Source organism: Triticum urartu, chromosome 6A, assembly GCF_056163025.1.
Source record: "Triticum urartu cultivar PI428250 chromosome 6A, HENAU_Tu73, whole genome shotgun sequence".
In the NCBI taxonomy this organism is placed as follows: Eukaryota; Viridiplantae; Streptophyta; class Magnoliopsida; order Poales; family Poaceae; genus Triticum; species Triticum urartu.
The window spans coordinates 429,777,553-429,801,510 of record NC_141878.1 but is presented as its reverse complement, the minus strand read 5'-3'; the positions used below and the strand labels follow the sequence as shown (position 1 = coordinate 429,801,510).

The window sequence follows — 23,958 nt, the reverse complement described above, 5'->3', positions numbered from 1 at the left end:
CTTTTTTCGCAGTCCGGACATGCACTTTAGGGCATGCCTCCCAGGGAAAGGAACCCCTAATGGAACTATTCTCCCTGGAAGATGTTTCTTACTAACCATGTAATATAACATAACTAGTTGGGCACTTGTCTGTTCAAGCACTTATGACCCCTACGCCTGGTCTCCATGCATGCCCCGGTTCTTACATAACCAAGAGGGTATTCGGACACACTTCGGACTATCGGGTCCCGAGGTTGAAGCGAAAAGGTCCGCCATGACAAACGATCTACAATCCGGCTAGAAGGCATTTCACATGTCATCTTACATTACATAGTCAATTTGACTGGGCAAATTCCTCCTCAATACCATCCAACAGGTTGTCTAGTTTACAGTCCTGCTGGGAATATTTGGTGGCCAACTCTACCTGGCCGTACACTAAGCTCACAGGGATCTCCTTCCCATCGGGCCCCACAGGCCCGACCTCGGCCATGTGGTTTGGGTCAGCCTTCGTGTACCGCGTCTTCACCATGGCCCAGGCCTCCCTGGCGCCTTGACGGCAGGCCGATATCTTCCATAATTGGAAGCGCCGCCGCGCTCCCTTCAGCTTCTCTGCAAGCTCTCCAAGGCCTTCGGGCACGGAGACGGAGGGCCACAAGGCTTCGGCGATGCCTCGCATCACCTGCCGAACTCGTTCGTGCAGTTGTGAGAGCTCGGGAAGAAGGTCACCCGTAGAACTGGGCATTTCCTCTGCAGGACGACCTGTTAGCATACCTACAGACATAACTCTGTTAGTCAACTTCCTCGCCGAACTCTTTTTCAAAGTTCGTTCAAGCACTTACTAAATATGCCGCGTCGAAGCCGCCGATTCTCCTTAACGGAGTCCAACAGTTGGGCACGAACATCCTTTAGTTCCACGCCCAGCTGGGTGTTGGCATCTTGGAGATCATTCTTCTCCTGCCTCACCTTTGTGACCATGCTCTCACCAGCCTTTAGCTGGCGTAGGAGTTGCTGCTTCTCCGGATCTAATCCGGTGCCATCTGCAATTTTATTGTCAGACTGCATACACGCCGCACTCTACATGACACTTATCAACTGAGGCATATAATACCAGAGGGGGTCTTCTTGGGCTCCCCTGCTGCGTCTAGTGCGGCCTGAAGATGGGCCTTGCACTCTTCTAGCTCTTGGGACAGTAGGGTATTCTTTTCTGTAAGAACCTGCATAACAAATGATCCTTAAATCAGTTCTTCTAACTAGTTCAAGTCTCGGGGGCTACTGGTACATATATATTCATCAAAAAAATTCTTACCCGTATGTCCTTTACATACTGCTCCGCGACTCTGGTTAGACCATCTTGAGCAGCACGGAGATACGCGTCTCCCGAGTTAAAGGCCTCCAATGCCTCCTGGGATAGACAAGCATCACGAAGAACTGTTCGGCGACACCTGTGGTTCATGGCACTCTCCACCTCGGAATTGGTGGCAGACAGCCTGTTCACATCCTCTGTCGGAGGAGCATCTGATGCGCGCCTCGTGTTCGCCTCTGCTTCTGGTCCTGGCTTTGGAGCCTGGCTGGTGGAGGCACGATTGGCAACCTCTCCGGATATAGTCTGGCGAGCCCTCTTTTTCCTGAAAAAGATCACGGGTGTTAGTATGCATCGTAAGAATAATACCTTGGAGTAAGACGGCGCGCCTTACTGCTGCGCCGGTGTCTCTATCCGGACTGTGGATCTCTTTAGCCTGCCCGCCCTCACGGTCCCTTGTTGGCTAGTCGCGCGGGCTCGGCATCCCGCCTCGAGATCCTCTCCTGCAAAACACCATTGGTATACGGTGATCAAAAATAAGCACAAACAGATCACTTTCGAAGTATTGGGACTTCGGTCTCGGTTACTTGTGAGGCTGGGAACAGTCCGGGATAATCGGCTGTAATGGCCACCAAGGCATTGTCGATGCTCAGTTGGTGAAATACCCCATCGATTAGCTCCACAGATATGTCCGGATCCTCTTGAGAGGCCGGGTCGAGGGACCGTTCCGGATCCTCGGGTTGTGGAGGAGGGCTATTTATCTCCTTTATGGCCTGGCGCAGTTCCTGCATCAAAATCATAAGATGAGATACTTAACTATGGGAATATGGAACGGATGAGCGAAAAGAAGCGTCTGCTTACCCAGTTTGGAGGATTGTACATAGAAAATCCGCCCTGTGGATTGACACGGAGAAATTCCTCCTCTTCTCCCTTGTACAATGCGGACAAGATCTTCGTCAGAGCGGTGACCGATTCCGGCCCCTTACGGCCACAGCGGGTGGCATCATCCTCCCTGTTGAAATCCCACATAGGGTGGCCTCTATACTGAAGCGGCTGCACCCCCCGCATAATGCATGTGGCCATGACTCCGATCATGGTCAGTCCGGAATGAGCTAACAGCCTTATCCGGCTCATCAGGTAAAGGACGTCCTTGTCATTCTCCTCCTGAGGGCTCCGTGGGTGCCAGCGTAGGCGCTTCTTCAAGGGAGCATTATCGAACTCAGGGAGGCCGATCCGGATAGGGTCCGGCAGGGGGACATCTTCTATATAAAACCATTCTGAAGGCCAGTCTTCGGACGCCTTCTTTGGGGTACCAGATAGATATCCGGTCCCGGCGATGCGCCATATTTCGACTCCGCCCACTTGATATATCGACCCCTCCTGAGAACGGGGCACGAGGCAGAACAACTTCTTCCACAACGCGAAATGGGCCTCACAGCCCAAAAACAGCTCACAAAGGGCCACAAAGCCCGCGATATGCAATATGGAGGCTGGCGTAAGGTTGTGCAGCTAGAGGCCATAGAACTCCAGCAGCCCCCGGAGAAACGGATGAATTGGAAATCCGAGCCCTCTTATCAAATAAGGGACAAGACATACCCGCTCTCCTTGGGAGGGATTAGGGACGCTCTCCGCTTGCTCTCCGCCATTATAGGTGGCAAGTCCGGCTTGAACCGGGACCATGTAGGCTGGGGGAAGGAATCCCTTGGTTTGGAGCACCACTAGCTCGCTGTGCGGGATGGAACATCTCTTCCAATCTCCAGGTTGAGGACTGGGAGGGCGAGAGGAGGAGCTGCGACGACCAGCCATGATGGAATGGATCTCTGTCGAATGCGCTCCGATGAATGCTCGCAGAGGGGAGATGGTATGATTTGGATCTAAATCCTCGTCTATTTAATAGGCAGCTCATTTACACAGCCAGGGGAGAAAATGTAAAAATACCCTGGCTTTTCGCATTCATTTGACACCTGGAAGAAGGCCATTATTGGGCGTTGAAGCCAAGAAGCGCAATATTCATAAAAAGCCGGACACTATTTGACAGGTACACGGAATTTGGAGGAGAACCCGCCTTGCAATACCGAAGACAATCTGCGCACCGGACTTGTCGTCATTGAAGCCTAGTTCGGGGGCTACTGAGGGAGTCCTGGATTAGGGGGTGTCCGGATGGCCGGACTATAACCTTTGGCCGGACTCCTGGACTATGAAGATACAAGATTGAAGACTTCGTCCCGTGTCCGGATAGGACTTTCCTTGGCGTGGAAGGAAAGCTTGGCGATACGGATATGATCTCCTCCCATTGTAACCGATTCTGTGTAACCCTAGCCCTCTCCGGTGTCTATATAAACCGGAGGGTTTTAGTCCGTAGGACAAATAACAATCATACCATAGGCTAGCTTCTAGGGTTTAGCCTCTCTGATCTCGTGGTAGATCTACTCTTGTACTACCCATATCATCAATATTAATCAAGCAGGAGTAGGGTTTTACCTCCATCGAGAGGGCCCGAACCTGGGTAAAAACATCGTGTCCCTTGTCTCCTGTTATCATCCGCCTAGACGCACAGTTCGGGACCCCCTACCTGAGATCCGCCGGTTTTGACACCGACAGGCACCAAATCGTCTTTGTGCCTAGTCATGATATATCTGAAATACTCAATGCACATGATTAGTCCGCAAAAGAATTGTCATCAATCACCAAAACAACTAAGGGATAACTATGCCCTTACACCGGTTCTAAGCCGTAAAACATGGTGCACTAAACTATCAAGTAGTCATCATACTGAGCTTGTCAAACGTTCATAATGTCTGCATCTGCTCCTGCAATAGATCCGTCACCTAGTGGTGCATCAAGGACATAATACTTCTATGCAACAATGAGAATAATACTCAGATCACGGAGCTAGTCTGCATCATTGCTACTAACATCTTTCAACTTAGTTTTCTCTAGGAACATATCAAAAATAAACAGGGAGCTCCGTCGCGAGCTATTGATCTACAACATAGACATGCAAAATACTACCAGGTACTAAGTTCATGATAAATTAAAGTTCAATTAATCATATTACTTAAGAACTCCCACTTAGATAGACATCCCTCTAGTCATCTAAGTGATCATGTGATCCATATCAACTAAACCATGTCGGATCATCACGTGAGATGGAGTAGTCTTCAATGGTGAACATCCCTATGTTGATCATATCTACTATATGATTCACGCTCGACCTTTTTGTCTCAGTGTTCCGAGGCCATATCTGCATATGCTAGGCTCGTCAACTTTAACCCGAGTATTCTACGTGTGCAAAACTGGCTTGCACCCGTTGTATGTGAACGTAGAGCTTATCACACCCGATCATCACGTGGTGTCTCAGCACAAAGAACTGTCACAACGGTGCCTACTCAGGGAGAACACTTATACCTTGTAATTTAGTGAGAGATCATCTTATAATGCTACCGCCAACTATTGCTCTTGCAACTATTGCTATCTCATAGCGATAAAGTAAAGCAATTATTTGGCGCTTGCATCTTATGCAATAAAGAGACAACCATAAGGCTTCTACCAGTTGCCGATAACTTCAACAAAACATGATCATCTCATACAACAACTTATATCTCATCACGTCTTGACCATATCACATCACAACAAGCCCTGCAAAAACAAGTTAGACATCCTCTACTTTGTTGTTGCAAGTTTTACGTGGCTGCTACGGGCTGAGCAAGAACCGTTCTTACCTACGCATCAAAACCGCAACGATTTTTCGTCAAGTATGTGTTGTTTTAACCTTCAACAAGGACCGGGCGTAGTCACACTCGATTCAACTAAATTTGGAGAAACTGACACCCGCCAGCCACCTGTGTGCGAAGCACGTCGGTAGAACCAGTCTCGCGTAAGCGTACGCGTAATGTCGGTCCGGGCCGCTTCATCCAACAATACCGCCGAATCAAAGTATGACATGCTGGTAAGCAGTATGAATATTATCGCCCACAACTCTTTGTGTTCTACTCGTGCATATAACATCTACGCATAAACCTGGCTCTGATACCATTGTTGGGGAACGTAGTAATTTCAAAAAAATTCCTACACACACGCAAGATCATGGTGATGCATAGCAACGAGAGGGGAGAGTGTATTCCATGTACCCTCGTAGACCGTAAGCGGAAGCGTTATGACAACGGGGTTGATGTAGTCGTACGTCTTCACGATCCGACCGATCCTAGTATCGAAAGTACGGCACCTCCGCGATCTGCACACGTTCAGCTCCGTGACATCCCATGAACTCACGATCCAGCAGAGTGTCGAGGGAGAGCTTCGTCAGCACGACGGTGTGATGACGGTGATGATGAAGCTACCGGCGTAGGGCTTCGCCTAAGCACTATGACGATATGACCGAGGTAGATTATGGTGGAGGGGGCACCGCACACGGTTAAGAGATCAATGATCAACTTGTGTGTCTATGGGGTGCCCCCTTGGCCACGTATATAAAGGATGGAGGGAGGAGGAGGCCGGCTGAGGGAGTCCTGGATTAGGGGGAGCGGATAGCCGGACTATACCCTTTAGCCGGACTGTTGGACTATGAAGATGCAAGATTGAAGACTTCGTCCCGTGTCCGCATGGGACTTTCCTTGGCATGAAGGCAAGCTTGGCAATACGGATATATAGATCTCCTCCCATTGTAACCGACTCTGTGTAACCCTAACCCTCTCCGGTGTCTATATAAACCGGAGGGTTTAGTCCGTAGGACAAGAACAATGATACCATAGGCTAGCTTCTAGGGTTTAGCCTCTCTGATCTCGTGGTAGATCTACTCTTGTACTACCTATATCATCAATATTAATCAAGCAGGAGTAAGGTTTTACCTCCATCGAGAGGGCCCGAACCTGGGTAAAAACATTGTGTCCCTTGTCTCCTGTTACCATCCGCCTAGACGCACAGTTCGGGACCCCCTACCCGAGATCCGCCGGTTTTGACACCAACATTGGTGCTTTCATTGAGAGTTCCTCTATGTCGTCATCTTTAGGCCCGATGGCTCCTCCGATCATCAACAACGATGCGGTCCAGGGTGAGACTTTTCTCCCGGGACAGATCTTCGTGTTCGGCGGCTTTGCACTGCGGGCTAATTCGCTTGGCCATCTGGAGCAGATCGAAAGCTACGCCCCTGGCCATCAGGTCAGATTTGGAAGTTTGAATTACACGGCCGACATCCGCGGAGGCTTGATCTTCGACGGATTCGAGCCACAGCCGAGCGCGCCACACTGTCACGATGGGCATGATTTAGCTCTGCCGCCAAACAGTGCCCTGGAGGCCGCACCCGTATCCGCTCCAACCCTTAGCTCGGAGCCAACTGCACCGATCGAGGACGGGTGGCTAGACCCTACCGCGGGGCTGCAGTCTCTACGGCGATAGATCCGAACACCAGCCTTATCCTCTGCGAAGCCCGTGACTCCAAGGTGCCGGACTCTTCTCCGGACTCCGAACCCTCCACGCCCCTGCCAATCGAATCCGATTGGGCGCCGATCATGGAATTCACTGCCGTGGATATCTTTCAGCACTCGCCCTTCGGCGACATCCTGAATTCACTAAGGTCTCTCTCTTTGTCGGGAGAGTCCTGGCCGGATTATGACCGATAGGATTGGGATGTGAACGACGAAGAAATTCGACGCCCACCCACCACCCACTTTGTAGCCACTGTCGACGATCTAACTGACATGCTAGACTTCGACTCCGAAGACATCGACGGTATGGACGACGATGTCGGAGACGAACTGGAACCATCGCCCACAGGGCACTAGACAGCCACCCCATCCCACGATGTATACATGGTGGACACACCCAAAGGAAACGACCACGAAGAACGGGAGGACGCAACGAAGGATCGTTCCTTCAAAAAGCAGTCAAACCGGCAGCGTAAGCGCCGCTCAAAGCCCCACCTCGACAGAGACAGCGGTCATACAGACCCGGCCACAGAACAGGGCGAGCCGGCGAACGATGAACATGGCATCGAGCAACCGTCCGAACAAAGCAACTTGGATAAACAAAACGAACAACCCGTCCCCGGCAAAGATAACAGTCCGGACGACCTCATGCCGGGCAAGTTCCTGGAGCAGAAGAACCTCCACAAAAGGCTCGTCGCCACTGCGCGTAGCCTAAAGAAGCAGAAGCGGAGCCTCAAAACTGCGGAAGATGCACTCAGAATCAGATGGAGCAAAGTACTCAACACCGCAGACAAATACGGCGGCACTCGCCACACAAAGAGCTACCCAAAGTGAAAGCTACTGCCTGAATTTGATGAGGAGGCCTTAGAGCCCCCGCAATCAAAAAATAAGGAAGCCACCCGGTCGGATAGACGACCCTATGGCCAACATAGAGCGGCAAGCGGCGCCGCACACAAGCCAGCACGCGATCCACCCAAGGATTCGCATCAAAAAGATGGCCCAGCCAGATCTATCTACGGGCCAAGAAAGCAAGCTCTAGTAAGAAACGCAACGCAACAAATATCCGAACACCCCGGCACACCCAAATACAGGGGTGCCGCACACCCCCTATGTTTCACCGATGAGGTGTTGGACCATGAATTTCCAGTGGGATTCAAACCCCTAAACATAGAGGCATACGACGGAACGATAGACCCTGGAGTCTGGATTGAGGACTATATCCTCCATATCCATATGGCCAGAGGAGACGACCTCGACGCCATAAAATACTTACCCCTCAAGCTCAAAGGGCCAGCCCGGCATTGGCTTAAAGGCCTTCCCAAAAACACCATTGGAAGTTGGGAAGAGCTCGAGGATGCTTTTCGGGCAAATTTTCAAGGGACCTATGTCCGACCACCGGATGCAGACGATTTAAGTCATATAACTCAACAACCCGGAGAGTCAGCCCGGAAGCTCTGGAACTGATTTCTTACTAAAAAGAACCAGATAGTCGACTGTCCGGACGCTGAAGCCTTAGCATCTTTCAAACACAGCGTTCGAGATGAATGGCTCGCCAGACACCTCGGCCAAGAAAAGCCAAGAACAATGGCCGCATTAACAAACCTCATGACCCGCTTTTGCGCGGGAGAGGACAGCTGGTTGGCAAGATGCAGCACCAGCGACCCAAGTACATCCGAAGTCAGGGACGGAAACGCGCGAGCAGCAAGGATCAGCGCCGGAATAAGGAAAACAGCCCGAAGAGCACGGCAGTCAACGCCGGATTCAAAAGCTCTCGGCAGGGTCAGAAAAAGCTGCCCCTCAAGGATAACAGGGACGAGCTATCTAACCTAAAGAAAATCTTGGACAAGATATGTCAAATACACAGTACCCTCGGGAAGCCTGCAAATCATACCCACAGAGAATGTTGGGTCTTCAAGCAATCCGGCAAACTCAATGCCGAACACAAGGGGCTTGATACACCAAGTGAGGACGATGACGAATGCCACAAACAGAGTGCTGGAAAACAAAAGAATTTCCCACAAGAGGTCAAAACAGTAAATTTACTTCACGTGACAAAAGGGAAAACAGAGTGGCACCTATAGAGATATGTGCCATGCGGCCTATCACAAAGGAGTCTCGCCATTGATTGTTAAAACCGATCACCTTCGACCATCAGGATTACTCCAGAAGTATCTGGCACGCAGGCTGGGCTGCCTTGGTATTAGATCCGATAATTGACAGATTCCACTATACACGAGTCTTGATGGACGGCGACAGTGGTTTAAACCTGCTATATCAGGACACAGTCCACAAAATGGGGATGGACCCAACAAAAATTAGCCATAGCAATACCTCCTTTAAAGGAGTAATGCCAGGCCCAGAAGTCCATTGCACGGGCTCCCTCCTACTCGAAGTTATGCTTGGCTCCCCCGATAACTTCCGTAGCGAAAAGCTAACCTTCCACATCGCCCCGTTCCAAGGATTCTTTATAGATTAAGACCCTACGTAAACCTTTTTTACTGTCTCTTGTTGATGTACATCCCTCGGATTCTCAGTACAATCAAGAAGGATGCTGACGTATTGGCATGTGGCCACGCCAGAATAATGCACATACCTGGACACCAGGGGCTTATTACAAAGGGTACCGTTTAGACCCGGTTTACACCATAAAGACCGATTACCTTAGGGAGTGTTCGGCATCGCGAGTTTGGCCTTATATGCATCAGCTCCGAATCATGTCTTTGATCAAATGTTGGGTTTGCCCGGCTCCTATGTTTTGCTGCCTTACGTTCCGCTCTATCGGCTAAGGCGGCACCAGGAGAACTACTGCGATTGTGCCCCGGTTCAGCCAGGCGAGCACCTCAGTAGAGAAAGTCGAAAACTGACTGTCATGATATAGCGTGAGACTGGTCAACCACTCGATGACCTATCGGAATCTTTGGGATTCCTCCGCATTAACGAAGGGCCGTTTCTCGGCCAGGCACACACGCGCCCCGAGTTCGGGCGAGCGCGGCGCCACCAGGGGCTATATAGTAGCCTCACTGTCAAACTCCTATGGCTAAGTGAAAGTGATAAAGCATTACAGTCCGATTGCCTAGTTCGCTGCGCTATCACCTCCTTCATGGACCAAGACGTTGGATCAAGTGTGAAAATGCGCCTTCTGCGAACACCCCCGCATTATATGCATGGGGGCTGAAGCCGACGACTGCCATCTTTCAGATTATATATACATATACCCATTGTTGAGGAAATCGTTAACTGGTAGCTGCTCAATTGGCTAGCGAGTAGGGGATTAATCGGCTAATCGACAAGTTAATCGGCCATTTAATCAATTAATCGGACGATTTTCCGGTTTATCGGCTACTCGGTGACCCTATGAGTAGGGGTTAATCGGCAAGTTAACTGGTTAATCAGATGAATTCTTGAACAGGGCATATACCTTAACGGCCGCACAGGAGGCATTATAATACTTGCAGGCACAAGTATAAAAAGCTTCTACATTTAATCAAAATATTATTTTACAATGATACATGTTATTCGAACATAATATCCTTTGAGCACTGCGTCTCTATTAAATGAGCGCCTTGCAGAACTTCCTGAAAATAGTGCTCGGCAGGTACTCGGCTTCTGTCCGAATCTTGGGATGCAACAACGGTGGCCTCCATCTCCGCCCAGTATGTCTTGACACAGGCAAGGGCCATCCGCGCACCCTCTATGCATGCTGACCTCTTCATCGTGTTGATATACGGCACTGCACCAAGGAGCTGCTACACCAAGCTAAAATAACTGTTCGGCTTTGGCCTCTCCGGCCACAGATGATCCACGACATACTTCATGGCGAGTCCGGATAACCTATTCAGCTCGGCCCATTCGGCCAAACAATCGGTCAACTGAAGCGGACGCTCTGGATTGTGGAACTGCGACCAGAAGAGCTTTTCCACTTCGCGATCTTTCTGATCCCGGAAGTGTTCGGCCGCATCAGCGGCACTCACAGCTAAATCCAGATATGCGTCCGCCGAACTCCACATCCGGTCCAACGGAGCATATTTAGGATCTCCGAACTTCATCCGCAGCATAAAGGGCTTTCCAGCCGCGATATCTCCGGCCTGACGTAGCTCCTCCTTAATTGCCCTCATCGCAGAACGAGCATCCTTGGCCGCTGTAGTGGCCTTCTCCAGGTCCGTCCGCTCCGCCCGATCTACTTTTTCAAGAAGCTTGCAGCGGTCAGCAACGTTCTTTAGCTTCACAGCCATCTCGGCCATTTCCTTCTTGCTTCGTCAGTGAGCAGCCTGTTCGGCTTTCAGCTCCTCAATCGCCTTTACGGCAGCCGCATCGCTTTTTCTGGCTTGCTCCTTGGCTCGGGCAAGTTCCACCCGAAGGTCCTCCACGGCAACAGCCCCATCTGCATCAAGTGCACACATTGTAAGATACTGGCATCAAGCTCCTCTTACCAAGTGCCTCCGGAGAAATTACATACCTTGTGCCTCGTCAAGCCGCTTGTTGACAAGCGCGATGTCGGCATCTGCCACGTCGAGTTGCCGTTTTAGCTCGGCAAATTCATCAGTCCGGCTGGCCACCGGACACTTCGCCACCTACATAGGAAGGCGGCAAAATTAAACCTGGGATTATGATCCTCTGCGTGCCGTCTCTTTCGACAGCACACAGAGTCTCAGGGGCTACTATCTACACAGGGCGCATCTTAAATATGCGGAACTGTCAGAAGGTACATCACTTCGCGTACCTCAAAACCTATCGGTAAACTCCTGACAGCCTCGTGCAACCCGCTCTCCGCGGACGAAATCCTTTCAATTACCATACCCATCAACATACGGTGCTCCTCAGAGATAGACGCTCGCCCTAGCAGATCCTTCAGTTCCTCCGATCGTGCACCAGACGGTGCCGAACTCGCTCGACGGCTTTTTCAAAGGTCGGACACGGAGGGCTTTGGGGGGCCATATGACTGCCTTCCGGCCCTGCCGGATTAGGAGAAACCCTCCGCGACGATACCTCAGGGTCGCCCGCCTCGTAAGGCAGTACGGCAGGGGGAGGCGTTCCGCTCTCCATCATTTCTGGAAGAAGATCCCCCGAAGATGAGCTCTGCTGAGAAGGGCTGAGATCCGAACTACAAGATCAAATTACGGTTAGTTCCCTCAGAAATAAAACAAGGATTTCTCTCGTTCTAAACCTCCCCTCTCTACTTACGGCTCGGTGGAGGGCTGATCCCCTTGAGGGCATAATACGGCCGAGGTATCCCCCGGCACAGGACCCTCTGGCGAAGATTTCTTCCCCCGCTTTGAGACCATGGTCTCCGGGTCTTCAAAGGCGGCCCTCTTCTTCCCCTGAGTAGAGGAATTTTTGATTCCTCCTTTCCGGACAGCCTCCTTTGGGGAGGCAGTAACTTCCTTGTGCCCCCCTTCGCTTTCCTCCGAAGGCGCGATCTCCAGCATCCTGGTTAACACGGAATCCGGCAAGGTCTCAGGGAGGGGGGTCGGACACCTAATTAACTTCGCCTTCGCTATCCACTCCTGTTTCAAGGACAACTCTTTTAAGGGTGATGTTGTGGTAAATGAACGGATGGAGTGTCCGGGCATAGGGCTACTTACCTGAGTATCCGGACGATTGCAGCTCAGACCTGCGTCCTCCGTAGAATCTGGACACACTACTTGTGGTCCAAAGAACAATTTGTACATCTCCACGGGCGTCATGCCAAGAAAATGTTGGAGAGCTCGCGGTCCCTCCGGATTGAACTCCCACAGGCGGAGGGGACGACGCTTGCAGGGCAGGACTCGGCGGATTAACATAACCTGTGTCACCACGATCAGACTGATGTCTCTTTCCGGGAGCTCTCGGATGCGGTTCTGCAGCAAGGGCACATTCTTTGCTGGCCCCCAGTCCAGCCCCTTATTGACCCATGACGCTAGTCGGGGCGGGGGACCCGAGCGAAAAGCAGGCGGCGCCACCCACTTGGTACCCCTGGGAGCTGTGATATAAAACCACTCTTGTTGCCATAAGCTGGGCTCCTCTTGAAAAGAGCCCTCGGGCCATGGAGCGTCGGCATTCTTGCATATAACAGTGCCTCCGCACTCTGCCTGCAGGCCCTCGATCATCTTCGGATCTACTTTAAAGGTCTGGAGCCACAGTCTGAAGTGAGGGGTAATGCGGAGGAAAGCTTCGCACATGATAATGAACGATGAGATGTGGAGGATGGACTCTGGAGCCAAATCGTGAAATTCCAGCCCATAATAGAACATGAGTCCCCTCACGAAAGGATCCGTCGTGAAGCCTAGCCCTCGGAGGAAGTGAGACACGAACACCACGCTCTCACCAGGCTTGGGAGTGGGAATAACCTACCCTTGAGCAGGCAGCCTATGCGAGGTTTCGCCGGTCAAAAACCTGGCCTCTCTCAGCTTTAACACGTCTTCCTCCGTGATGGAGGAAGGCATCCATCGGCCTCGAAGGTCGGAGCCGGACATCGTCGAAGGTCCGAAGCGCCTAAATCTGGAGCCTTGGGTGTTGGAACTCGAGGCGAGGGGTGGATTCGATTAAGATCGGAAGAAAGGAGTGAAGCCTTGGTCTCTTTATAAGAGGTTGAATACCAAGAGCTCTCCCCGTGACCGTTTGGGACTTACCTTTGATCGAGGGGATATACCAACGGGCACGACTGGGTTACCCATGTCCATAATGATGAGGATCCCGTAAATAAAGGGGACACGATCTCTGCTTCGACAAGACGTGCCAAGGAAACCGCCTCGCAAAACGCGCTGAGGTGGGACAGTAAAAACGATTCGAATAAAGGCTTGGCTGTGGCGTGATGTCACGCTATGGAATACATCAGCAGATTAGACTTGTGTAAATATTATTCTCTCTACGGCAGTATGTGGAACTTATTTTGCAGAGGCGGACACTATCCTTGTGTTCAAAATCTTTTATGAAGTATTCGAAGGAGGAACCCACCTTGCAATGCCGAAGACAATCTGCGCGCCGGACTCGTCGTCATTGAAGCCTGGTTCAGGGGCTACTGAAGGAGTCCTGGATTAGGGGGTGTCCGAATAGCCGGACTATACCCTTTAGCCGGACTGTTGGACTATGAAGATGCAAGATTGAAGACTTCATCCCGTGTCCGGATGGGACTTTCCTTGGCGTGGAAGGCAAGCTTGGCAATACGGATATATAGATCTCCTCCCATTGTAACCGACTCTGTCTAACCCTAACCCTCTCCGATGTCTATATAAACCGGAGGGTTTAGTCCATAGGACAAGAACAATGATACCATAGGCTAGCTTCTAGGGTTTAGCCTCTCTGATCTCATGGTAGATCTACTCTTGTACTACCCATATCATCAATATTAATCAAGCAGGAGTAGGGTTTTACCTCCATCGAGAGGGCCCGAACCTGGGTAAAAACATTGTGTCCCTTGTCTCCAGTTACCATCCGCCTAGACGCACAGTTCGGGACCCCCTACCCGAGATCCGCCGATTTTGACACCGACACCGGCCCTCATAGGGCGCGCCCAAAGTGTGGAGTCTTACTAGGACTCCCTAGTCCTAGTAGGATTCTACCTTCCACATGGAATAGGAAAAAGGGAAGGGAGAAGGAGAAGGAAGGAAGGGGGTGCCCCCTTTCCCTATTCCAATTCGGACTAGTCCATGGGGAAGGGGCGCGGCCACCCTTGAGGCCCTTCTCTCTTTTCCCCGTATGGCCCATTAAGGCCCAATATGAATTCCCGTAACTCTCCGGTACTTCGAAAAATACCCGAATTACTCGGAACCTTTGCGATGTCCGAATATAGCCTTCCAATATATCGATCTTTACGTCTCGACCATTTCGAGACTCCTCGTCATGTCCCCGATCTCATCTGGGACTCCGAACAAACTTTGTTCATCAAATCACATAACTCATAATACAAATCATCACAGAACGTTAAGCGTGCGGACCCTACGTGTTCGAGAACTATGTAGACATGACCGAGACTCATCTCCGGTCAATAACCAATAGCGGAACCTGGATGCTCATATTGGTTCCTACATATTCTACGAAGATCTTTATCGGTCAAACCGCATAACAACATACATTGTTCCCTTTGTCATCGGTATGTTACTTGCCCGAAATTCGATCGTCGGTATCTCAATACCTAGTTCAATCTCGTTACCCGCAAGTCTCTTTACTCATTCCGTAATACATCATCCCGCAACTAACTCATTAGTCACAATGCTTGCAAGGCTTATAGTGATGTGCATTACCGAGAGGGCCCAGAGATACCTTCCGATAAACGGAGTGACAAATCCTAATCTCGATCTATGCCAACTCAATAAACACCATCGGAGACACCTGTATAGCATCTTTATAATCACCCAGTTACGTTGTGACGTTTGATAGCACACAAGGTGTTCCTCCGGTATTCGGGAGTTGCATAATCTCATAGTCTGAGGAACATGTATAAGTCATGAAGAAAGCAGTAGCAATGAAACTGTAACGATCATAATGCTAAGCTAACGAACGGGTCTTGTCCATCACATCATTCTCCTAATGATGTGATCCCGTTCATTAAATGAAAACACATGTCTATGGTTAGGAAACATAACCATCTTTGATAAACGAGCTAGTCAAGTAGAGGCATAATAGGGACACTTTGTTTTGTCTATGTATTCACACATGTACTAAGTTTCCGGTTAATACAATTCTAGCATGAATAATAAACATTTATCATGAAATAAGGAAATAAATAATAACTTTATTATTGCCTCTAGGGCATATTTCCTTCAAATGCGCCGCCGACTTTGGTGCCTGGGAGATAGCACTCCATGCGCGGACGTTGCTTGGATGGCTGGTGATCGGGCTTCGTCTCAACGATGACCTGGCGCCAAGAGTTGCCTAGCTGGCGACGCAACAAGGAGGGAGGCTCCTCCTTCATGTGACGTCTGATCTATACCGTGGCCACGCGGCAAGGATGGCGACTCCTCCTTCGCATGATGTCTGATTTGAACACCGCGGTTGCATGAAGGGGACTGCGACGCCGACCCTCGGTCGATCATCGTCCACTCAAGCACGATCTCGATCAGCCGAGCAAACTCTTCGTCTGTTGCAACTGCGATGGCGAGGAGGACGACTTTTGCTCCTTCTCGTTCGAGGAGAATCGGCTCCAGCTTGATGGATGGTATGTGAAGACTATCAACACGTGACTCTGCTAGATTTGCTTTTAGTCTATCACTCAGGGCATGGCCAAGGCGCCACTGTGGACGGCTGCCCCAGCGCTTGACATCACTCTAATATGTCCACGTAGGCACAACCAGTAGCTTGCAGATGAAAGCGTGATCCTGCAGAGGAAGTAGCCTCCTAGTGACAAAAGCAAGAGAGAGAGGGCAAAGGCGAGAGACGGTGTGAGGTAGCTTCTCCTTGTGTGCATGTATAGTAAGGTAAAAAGCAAGGTTGTATACGTCATACATGGGCTTGATGGGGCAGCTCTATGCGTTGAGTGTTTGAGAAACTAAATGGTGCCTCATATATCTTTACTTAGGTGGAAGAGGTGAGGCATTAGGAAGGTGATGCCTCTTTTGTACATGCCCTCAATAACCTTGAGTGCAAATGACATCGTTGCTACCGGACTATTTATACTAGTAGAAGGCACATGCTATACAAGTAGGCTCTTTGTTAGGGCATGTACGATGCATAGCCCCAGGGTGATGCCTCACATGCCATGTAGGACCGGATAGAGAAGCAGGATCCTCTATGGGAGACAGGTGCTTGGAGAGAAAAAATGTGGTTCAGTGTCAAAAGCTGAAAAAGGTTGGCGTGAAAAGTAAAGATGCATGTGTACTAGAGTCTTTATTTTCTATTTCTTAATGAGACCTACTAGTGGTAGCTTGCATTTTTTTAGAAGAACAAGAGGCTCCTCCCCAGTTCCATTATATGAATGAAACCACAAAGTCGTTTAGGGATACATCAACTCACTGAGAGGAGCAGTTCAGGGAAGATCTAGGAGAAGGAAATTACATCAAGCATGCAGACATAAATCGCGAGGAACACAACATGCACATAGCGCAAGCAATTCCTGGGAGGCTTTGCGAGACTTCAGCGGGGGCGCAGCCACAGCTTGAGGCGACCAGGTGGCCGTCAGGGTTGAGATCGGGCTTGAGAATGTTGTTGCTCCAGTCTCTCGCTTCTTGGAAGGAGAGGCAAAGCCCAGTGCATCGTCTGTGATCTTCAGCTTGATCCATGGATCCACCAGAGGGGCTTCGGGGTGCCCCATCATCAGCCACTGATTAGTAGCGGCCGTCGCAAGAAGTTTGCTGGTAGCTTGCATTTGAGAGAAAAAATAGATGTAGATGCCCTAAACTACTTTTTGTTATGGGGCCGCCCTCATTGCACATGCCCTTAGGCAGCAAAAGAGATACCGTATGTCTTTAAATGATGAGTACGTAAGAAAACAATCACAATGAACCTTTTCTAAGCACCACCACGTGAGGGTACAGGAGGTGTGCAGGTGTAGTGTGTGGACAAGTCCAGAAGAATCCAGCACAACTCATTTTGACGCGCGAGCTCATTCAGCGAATTCCAGAAATTAGAACCACTGGATCGGTTGTGTTTGCTATGATAAATTGATAAGCAGTATCAATTCACATTCACTTTGTGAAAGAAATCAACGGCTAAGAAGTGGTCCACGTCAGGGCCAGCGGCAAATTCAAGTTTAAAATTTGCTGATCATAGCAGCAGTAGAGATATCAGCAGGACACAATCATATCGTACCTTTTTTTTAGGGACAATCATATCGTACCTTAGCTGGAGCGAGATGGACCAAAAAAATATTTTTCAGAAGGGGACGGAAGTGGTGCAGACTCGGACAAGCAGGCCCAACATCTGTGCGTCACGTAATCCCTATCCCGTACCGCGTTGGCGGTCCATGCGAACACGCATCCCTGCAAAAAAAGAGTCGGCCGTTCTGCTCCCGCCACACGCGCGCACGCACACACACATGCCGCTCCTCCACCCCTCGCTTCCGCCGCACCGCCTCCTCGTCGTCCGGCAGTGCAGGCTCATCGCCCCGCCGGTGCATCCTCCCTCCCGCCTCTCCGTAAGGTCGTGCCCTCGCCGACCTCCGAACTATCCTAACCCCAACTATGTCAGTTCTGACAGCAAGCCGCCACCTCTTTGGCTCACCCCTTATTGTTCTTGCACAGGGCGGCGGCGGCGGCACCGGTCGCGCATGAGGTGTGCGCGCTACCCTTCCCGCCGGACCGCGCCTCCCACCACCGCGAGCTCGCCGCGGCCGTCGCCTCCGTCGAGCGCGCCTGCCGCCTCTGCGTGGATGTGAGTTCAACTCGTCCCCTCTCCTTTTATTTTTAGATGAACAGGGAGGTTTCCCTCCCCGGTTCCATTACCAGCATGAAACCAAAACGCGATCTCCAGTTATACAGCAGCTCACTTAGAGGAGCAGTTCAGCCTAAACGGCATTAAGAGATAAAAAAGGGAAACCAGGGACCGTCCCCTCTCCTTTGGATGTGTCCGTTTGAGAAACTGGAGGCTTGTCAGATTTGGGCGTGGGGCTAAGCTAATCTCCGTTCGGTGATATCGGTAGTAGTGTAATACTAATAAACTGATATGGTCCTTTGGTAAAGTCAGATTCCGGCATTGTGTGTGCGGATTTTGGGCGTTCCAAAGCTCAGTTGCAGTAGATTTTTTCCTGAACTGAAAACTCAGCTAGTTAGTCGGCTACAGAGCTGAGCAGCGATTTTACAAATCATCAACTAATTTGCATTTTTGTGTGGAGCTCCATAATGTTGATCTTCAGCAATGCCAACATGGAGAAGCTTTGATAAAACCATGAGACTTCCCGTGTGCGAAGTTCCTTCTCTGGCATAAAGTTTGCCACAGGAAAATATAGCACAGAGTGAACCACCAATATTTTGAAGCAGGATGTAGTCTGCTCAGTATTATGTCAGCTTATGAAACTTTTTTTAAACGTGTCTAGAGCACCACTTTAGTCATTCAAAATGTTCCAATAGCCAGGATAGGTCATAGTGCATTGCAAATTTAATATGTCTGTGACAGGAAACTGAAATCATGTCTAGAACAAGATTGGAACAGATACGATTTAGCCATTATCAGAAAATTACCCTTGTTTAGCAGCAGAAAAACAATTTTGTTTTAGTCAGGTTTACCAACAACAGAGGTTTCAGAGGAAAAAGACTATACTAAACCCGAATGTTCAACTTTTTGAGTTGCCAATTTATCATCCATCATCCAATTATGATTTCTTAAATTTTAAATGTTTTTCCGACATGTCGCTGAAAATAATCGAGCAACCTGAGCTTATTTTGCTGGTTAAATTGATTGCCTTGACAGGTGAGGGCATCAATGCTTGTAGGTGACGAGAAGATTCTTGAAAAGAACGATCAAACTCATGTGACAATTGCAGATTTTGGAGTTCAGGCCCTTATCAGCTTTGGTAATTCATAATTCATTTCCTCAGTTCAGCATATGATATGCACTTTTCACCGTTGTCTGATGCCACCTCTACCATGATCCCATTCGAAGAGCTACAACAACTGTTCCCATCGATACCTCTGGTGGCAGAAGAGGACTCAGCATTTATACGGTCCTCTAATGCTGCTGATAGTAAGAGTAATACACTTGTTGAGTCCATTTCAAGTTTTTTCACAAAACATGTGAATAACAACGGTCCTCCTTTAACTCATGATGATGTGCTGAGAGCTATTGACAGAGGAGGCAAGGATGCTGTCTCCTTTGATTCAAATCCTGCTACTTATTGGGTAAGCTATGAAAGTTTTATTAATCATACATCCAGATCTGCAAAAGTTAGTTCCAGTGAATAAAGATGATGCTTTAATTTTGTAGCTACTTGACCCGATTGATGGTACCAAGGGTTTCTTGAAAGGGGAGGATTCTTTGTATGTGGTATGTTTCTTTGTATGCATTTTATGACTCATGATTAGATTTTGTTGATCACGTCACTACTGAAATCTGGAAAACAGCCATTGTTAGAGCATGCTACAAAACCGCACAAGCATACAACTTTGTTATGGGCTGCACATTCATGCATGCACAAAAAATGTTTTCCCCATCGAACAAGCATGGGACTCATGGGTCTTTCTTGGTAGCCACATTCGTGTTGACCATGCTTACTTTTGTGGGATTATCTGTATCTAGGGGTGGGCATATTAACCGTTGACCGAACTACCGAACCGAAATAACCGGGACCAAGACCGAATAGACCAGAACCGATTATTTCGGCCAGAACTTCGGTGATGACTTCTGCAAAACCGATTTATCTCGGTCAACTCGGTTTTAGGCATCACGTAACTGAAAACACCGAACAGACCGAATAAACGTGATATGGGCCAAAAATTGTAGAAGGCCCAACGCAATGCATGACTATGTATTCACGTTTGCTAATCCCCCCGTAGCTCTCTGCCTCGGCCCACATGCATCGACCACACATATCTGGATATCCCCACTCGGCAACAACCTAGCCGCCCAGCTTTTCCCCCAGCAACCAGCGAAGGTGGATCGGCAGCCGCCACCAGATTCCATGTCGTCCCTCCCTCTATCACGGCGGACCACGCCATCTCCTCTCTATCTCCCCATTCCAGCGGGTGGCAGCATGACCCTCTCTCTCTCCATCCCGGCGGCCGACGCGGCGACGCCATCTCATCTCTATTCTCAGCGCCAGTCGCCTCTTCTGCTTTCCTCTGGCAGTAGGTGAGTCAGCGGCTTCGATCTGGATAGAGAGTGCGAGCTGCAGAACATCGATAACTTCGGTTAAGATCGAGACCGAACCGAATTCATCGGTTGACCGAACGCTCGGTTAGATATTTTCTAGAACAGTTTGTCTAATTTTTTAAGAATGTCACATCTAAGCTCCCACAAATATATAATGCAGCAACAAGAAACAAAAAAAAACTAGGACAAAAAAATAGACCACAAACAGAGTGGAAATCAGCTTAGATGTGACATCTAGATGTGTTGTGTCCTAGACAGACCCTTTCTAGAACACCGATCGGTCATCATTAGCACGAAACCGAATTCCTTAATAGCCCGAGAAACCGAACCGATCGGTTCGGTGCAACCGAACGCCCAGGCCTATTTGTATCGACACTATGGACAGGCCTGGGGCAGTGGTGAAGTACTCCCCACTTGTGCCAAGTGGTCTTGGGTTCGATGCGGCATCTCTGCATTGCACCATGCAGGGGTAAGGCTTACCTCATATAATCCTTCGCCTTCCCCGGACCCACCTGGTGTGGGAACTTCTAGCACTGGGTTTGTCCTATCATTTATCTGTATCGACACTATTTGTGTAGTTTGTTCCAATACTTTGGTCAGCCACTACCTTTTTTTTCTTCGAAAAGGAGGTTATCCCCGGCCTCTGCATCAGATCGATGCATACGGCGTATTAAACAAGTAAAAGTTCAACAAAGTCTTCAGGTCTAAAAGGTAAACAAAGCTCACAAAGAGCAAAAACAGAAAAAAAAAAGCCACAACCGACTGGCATATAGAAGATAGGAAACTAAACACCTATCCTATTACATGACCGCCATCCAAACCGGTTGAAGATAGCCCGTGCTACCGTCTCCCACCGGATAGACCCAGTAACCATACGCCCCACCATACGCCCCCTGGCATCCGTCGGAATGAGTAGCGACCACATACTTTGGTCAGCCACTACCTGGTAATTCGGATGCATGCATCAAAAGCAATAATCAGCATTATGTGGTTTGTCATACTTTTGAGGTTTGTAGCTTGACGTTTATACCTAGTCTTTCATTCAAATAAATCATTGATTAACCAAGGGTAAGAACACATATGCAAAAAAATTATGAGGCACATTTCCTTTTGACTCATCGTTCAGTATCAAAATCCAGCAGTTTTGCATGTCTGAATACGAAGTATGTTTCCTCCTATCTGGTCACTATTCGATAAGGATTTATTCCTCAGTGGTTTTCTAACATTAGATCTTAGTCACTTTGTTTTCTTACTCTCTTTCTTCCAATATGAAGCTTTTTGGCTTGGTCCTTAGGTGGGTTTGGCTCTTGTGGTGGATGGAAAGTTAGCAGTAGGAGTGATGGGATGCCCAAATTTGGCCGAGACTACCGTAGGCGACACGGAAGATGAAAGTATTGCGGCTTGTCCTGGCCATGGCATCCTTATGGTGTCTCATGTAGGCTGTGGTACTTGGTCTAGGCCCATGTCTGCTGAGATTAGCCAATTGACAACGGCACCGGATGTTTGGAAGAGATGCTCTGTTGATCCCTGTTCAGTTGCACAGATGGCACGCTTCTGCATTGTTGATAGCCATACTTGGGATATGATGCCATTATCTGCCCACTTCAGCTCGACAATGGATGAATCTGAGCCGAGAGATGAGAACAAAATTCTTCTCCAAAATTCTTGCGGTGGAAGGTATGTTGCAGTTTCCTTGTGACAATCCACGCATTCTAGTTTACCTTCCTAACCAATTTAAACATGGTCCTAGTGAATCAGCACAAGGCTTTTTAAGGATTGGCAGTTATTTTATCGCCATCCTAACAAGTTCTCAATGGATATTTCAAAAAGATGTTATTCACTACTAGGTTGTTAGCATAATCTGAAATGGAGCCATCCTTTTTCTTTCTTTTGCTGCCCTGCTACCTTATTGCTTTTAGTTTTCCTAGAAAATATCTATCTTAGGTTGGTAGTGACTATCTTAGACTAATATCGTATCGATTTGTTAATACATGATTTACCGTGATCTGACCTTATTGTTGCTGCTTTTTTAGCTTGTCCAAGTATCTCTTGGTAGCTTGTGGGAGAATGTCAGTTTTTATCCTCCTAGCACGGGCGGAAAAACTACTCAAGGTGACCTCTTGCTTGAATTTTCCGTTGTACTGTGTGACAAGTTAGACAGCTTGCTGGCTTAGTTTGCACTTGTACTGATCCTTTCTTCTCCGGCTATTCACATAGGCTTGGGATCATGCTGTTGGGGTAATTTGTGTTGAGGAAGCTGGAGGTCAGGTATTTCACGTTTGCTAGGCCAGGGATACAAGAAATGTCCATTTGTCTATTGATTCTTAACATTATAGCTATACTTATGAGTCTCTAAATTGATAAAACTGACAGACATGTGATTGGAGCGGGAAACCATTGGATTTTGGAGCTGACCTAACCGGGCATAGAATCATCTATCCTTCGGGTGGTGTTCTGGCGACAAACGGTGCTCTTCATGACAAGCTTGTGGAAATGGTCTCAGCAAATTACAAAAATAGCAACGTTGAATAGATTCAGAACTGAAACACGGTTTTTTTTCTTTCTTTTTTTTCACTTTCTTTTCACCAAGGTGGTCTGGCTGAGCATTAGATTGCATGACTTCTCGCGTTACAGAGATAAACCACAAAATTTGGCAGATTACTTTCAGTGTTGATACCAAAATGTATATACATGAAGAAAACAGATGTTCTCTCTGAATAGTTGGTGCCTGAGCTGCTTAAGCAATGCCATTCAGAAGCTGTACAGGCTAAACATGATTGTCCTCTTATTAGCCGTCTTGGTATCCAATTGGTTGCCAAATTCTAGAACCTTTTGCCTCCAATCTGACAGTAGACAGTAGTGCACCATACAATATGTTTGGCCATCAGTTCAAACAGACGAGCAGTCGTCGCTCCAGCGCAGGGTAAGGATAACGACTTACCTTCCTATGGGTCTTCATGCAGAAGTCGGCAATGCCCGCCAAAAGGTTAGCACATGTACTATGATACCAGCTTAGTTGAGGTGAAGGAAAGAGAAATCAGCAGAAAAGACTCACCTTCTCTTAATTAAGAGACGATCTCTTACCAACAATGTGGTCTCACCATACTTTTAGGAGGGTCTTGTTATTAGAGATAAGAATAAGAGATAACCGTTCTACATTTTATTTTTATTGTCTTCTCTAGGCTATATGGCAGGCTTAAGATAAGACAGGCTTTGCCATTGGCTTCTTGTTGTAATCCATGTTGACTTTACAAGGCATCATCGGCTACTGGTGCATGAATTTGTTGTGCGAAGAAAGTAAAAAAAAAATACACGCCTTGGAAACAATTCTATCATGTGAAGCAAGAATGTTGAAAGTTAAAAAAAGAGAGTCAATTTCACTTTTTACCCTGAAGTTGTACATTTGTGACACATATTGCCTCATTTAGTGAAACTTCTGTTGAAATATCAGATTTTGGAACACGGTTTTACCTTAGTTTTGCATTTTCCTTGTTTATATTAGATAAGATCTGCATGTTGTGCCAATGATTCCTAAAAAAA

The 23,958-nt window shown here is 48.6% G+C and overlaps 1 protein-coding gene across 2 annotated transcripts; it reads left to right on the top strand.

Moving 5' to 3' along the window:
* Window positions 1-17,553: 17,553 nt before the first annotated feature.
* On the top strand, window positions 17,554-23,190 carry LOC125513657 (putative 3'(2'),5'-bisphosphate nucleotidase, mitochondrial). Of its 2 annotated transcripts, none has more exons than XM_048678822.1 (9): window positions 17,554-17,754; window positions 17,856-17,985; window positions 19,021-19,123; window positions 19,213-19,448; window positions 19,534-19,593; window positions 21,713-22,095; window positions 22,452-22,530; window positions 22,636-22,681; window positions 22,792-23,190. In XM_048678822.1, exons 1-9 carry the CDS (start codon window positions 17,579-17,581, stop codon window positions 22,797-22,799), a joined length of 1,221 nt encoding a protein of 406 aa, XP_048534779.1. In that variant the 5' UTR covers window positions 17,554-17,578; the 3' UTR covers window positions 22,800-23,190. The 2 variants fall into 2 exon arrangements, with proteins under 2 accessions (XP_048534779.1, XP_048534778.1); XM_048678821.2 differs by having other exon boundaries at window positions 22,636-22,686.
* Window positions 23,191-23,958: the final 768 nt, after the last annotated feature.

Bases quoted from the DNA above. Each gene is read 5' to 3' on its own strand.
- LOC125513657 (XM_048678821.2), top strand. From the start codon at position 17,579: ATGCGAACACGCATCCCTGCAAAAAAAGAGTCGGCCGTTCTGCTCCCG. The intron at 17,755-17,855 runs GTCGTGCCCTCG...GTTCTTGCACAG, and splicing joins CCCTCCCGCCTCTCCGTAAG to GGCGGCGGCGGCGGCACCGG. The intron at 19,124-19,212 runs GTAATTCATAAT...TCCCATTCGAAG, and splicing joins TCAGGCCCTTATCAGCTTTG to AGCTACAACAACTGTTCCCA.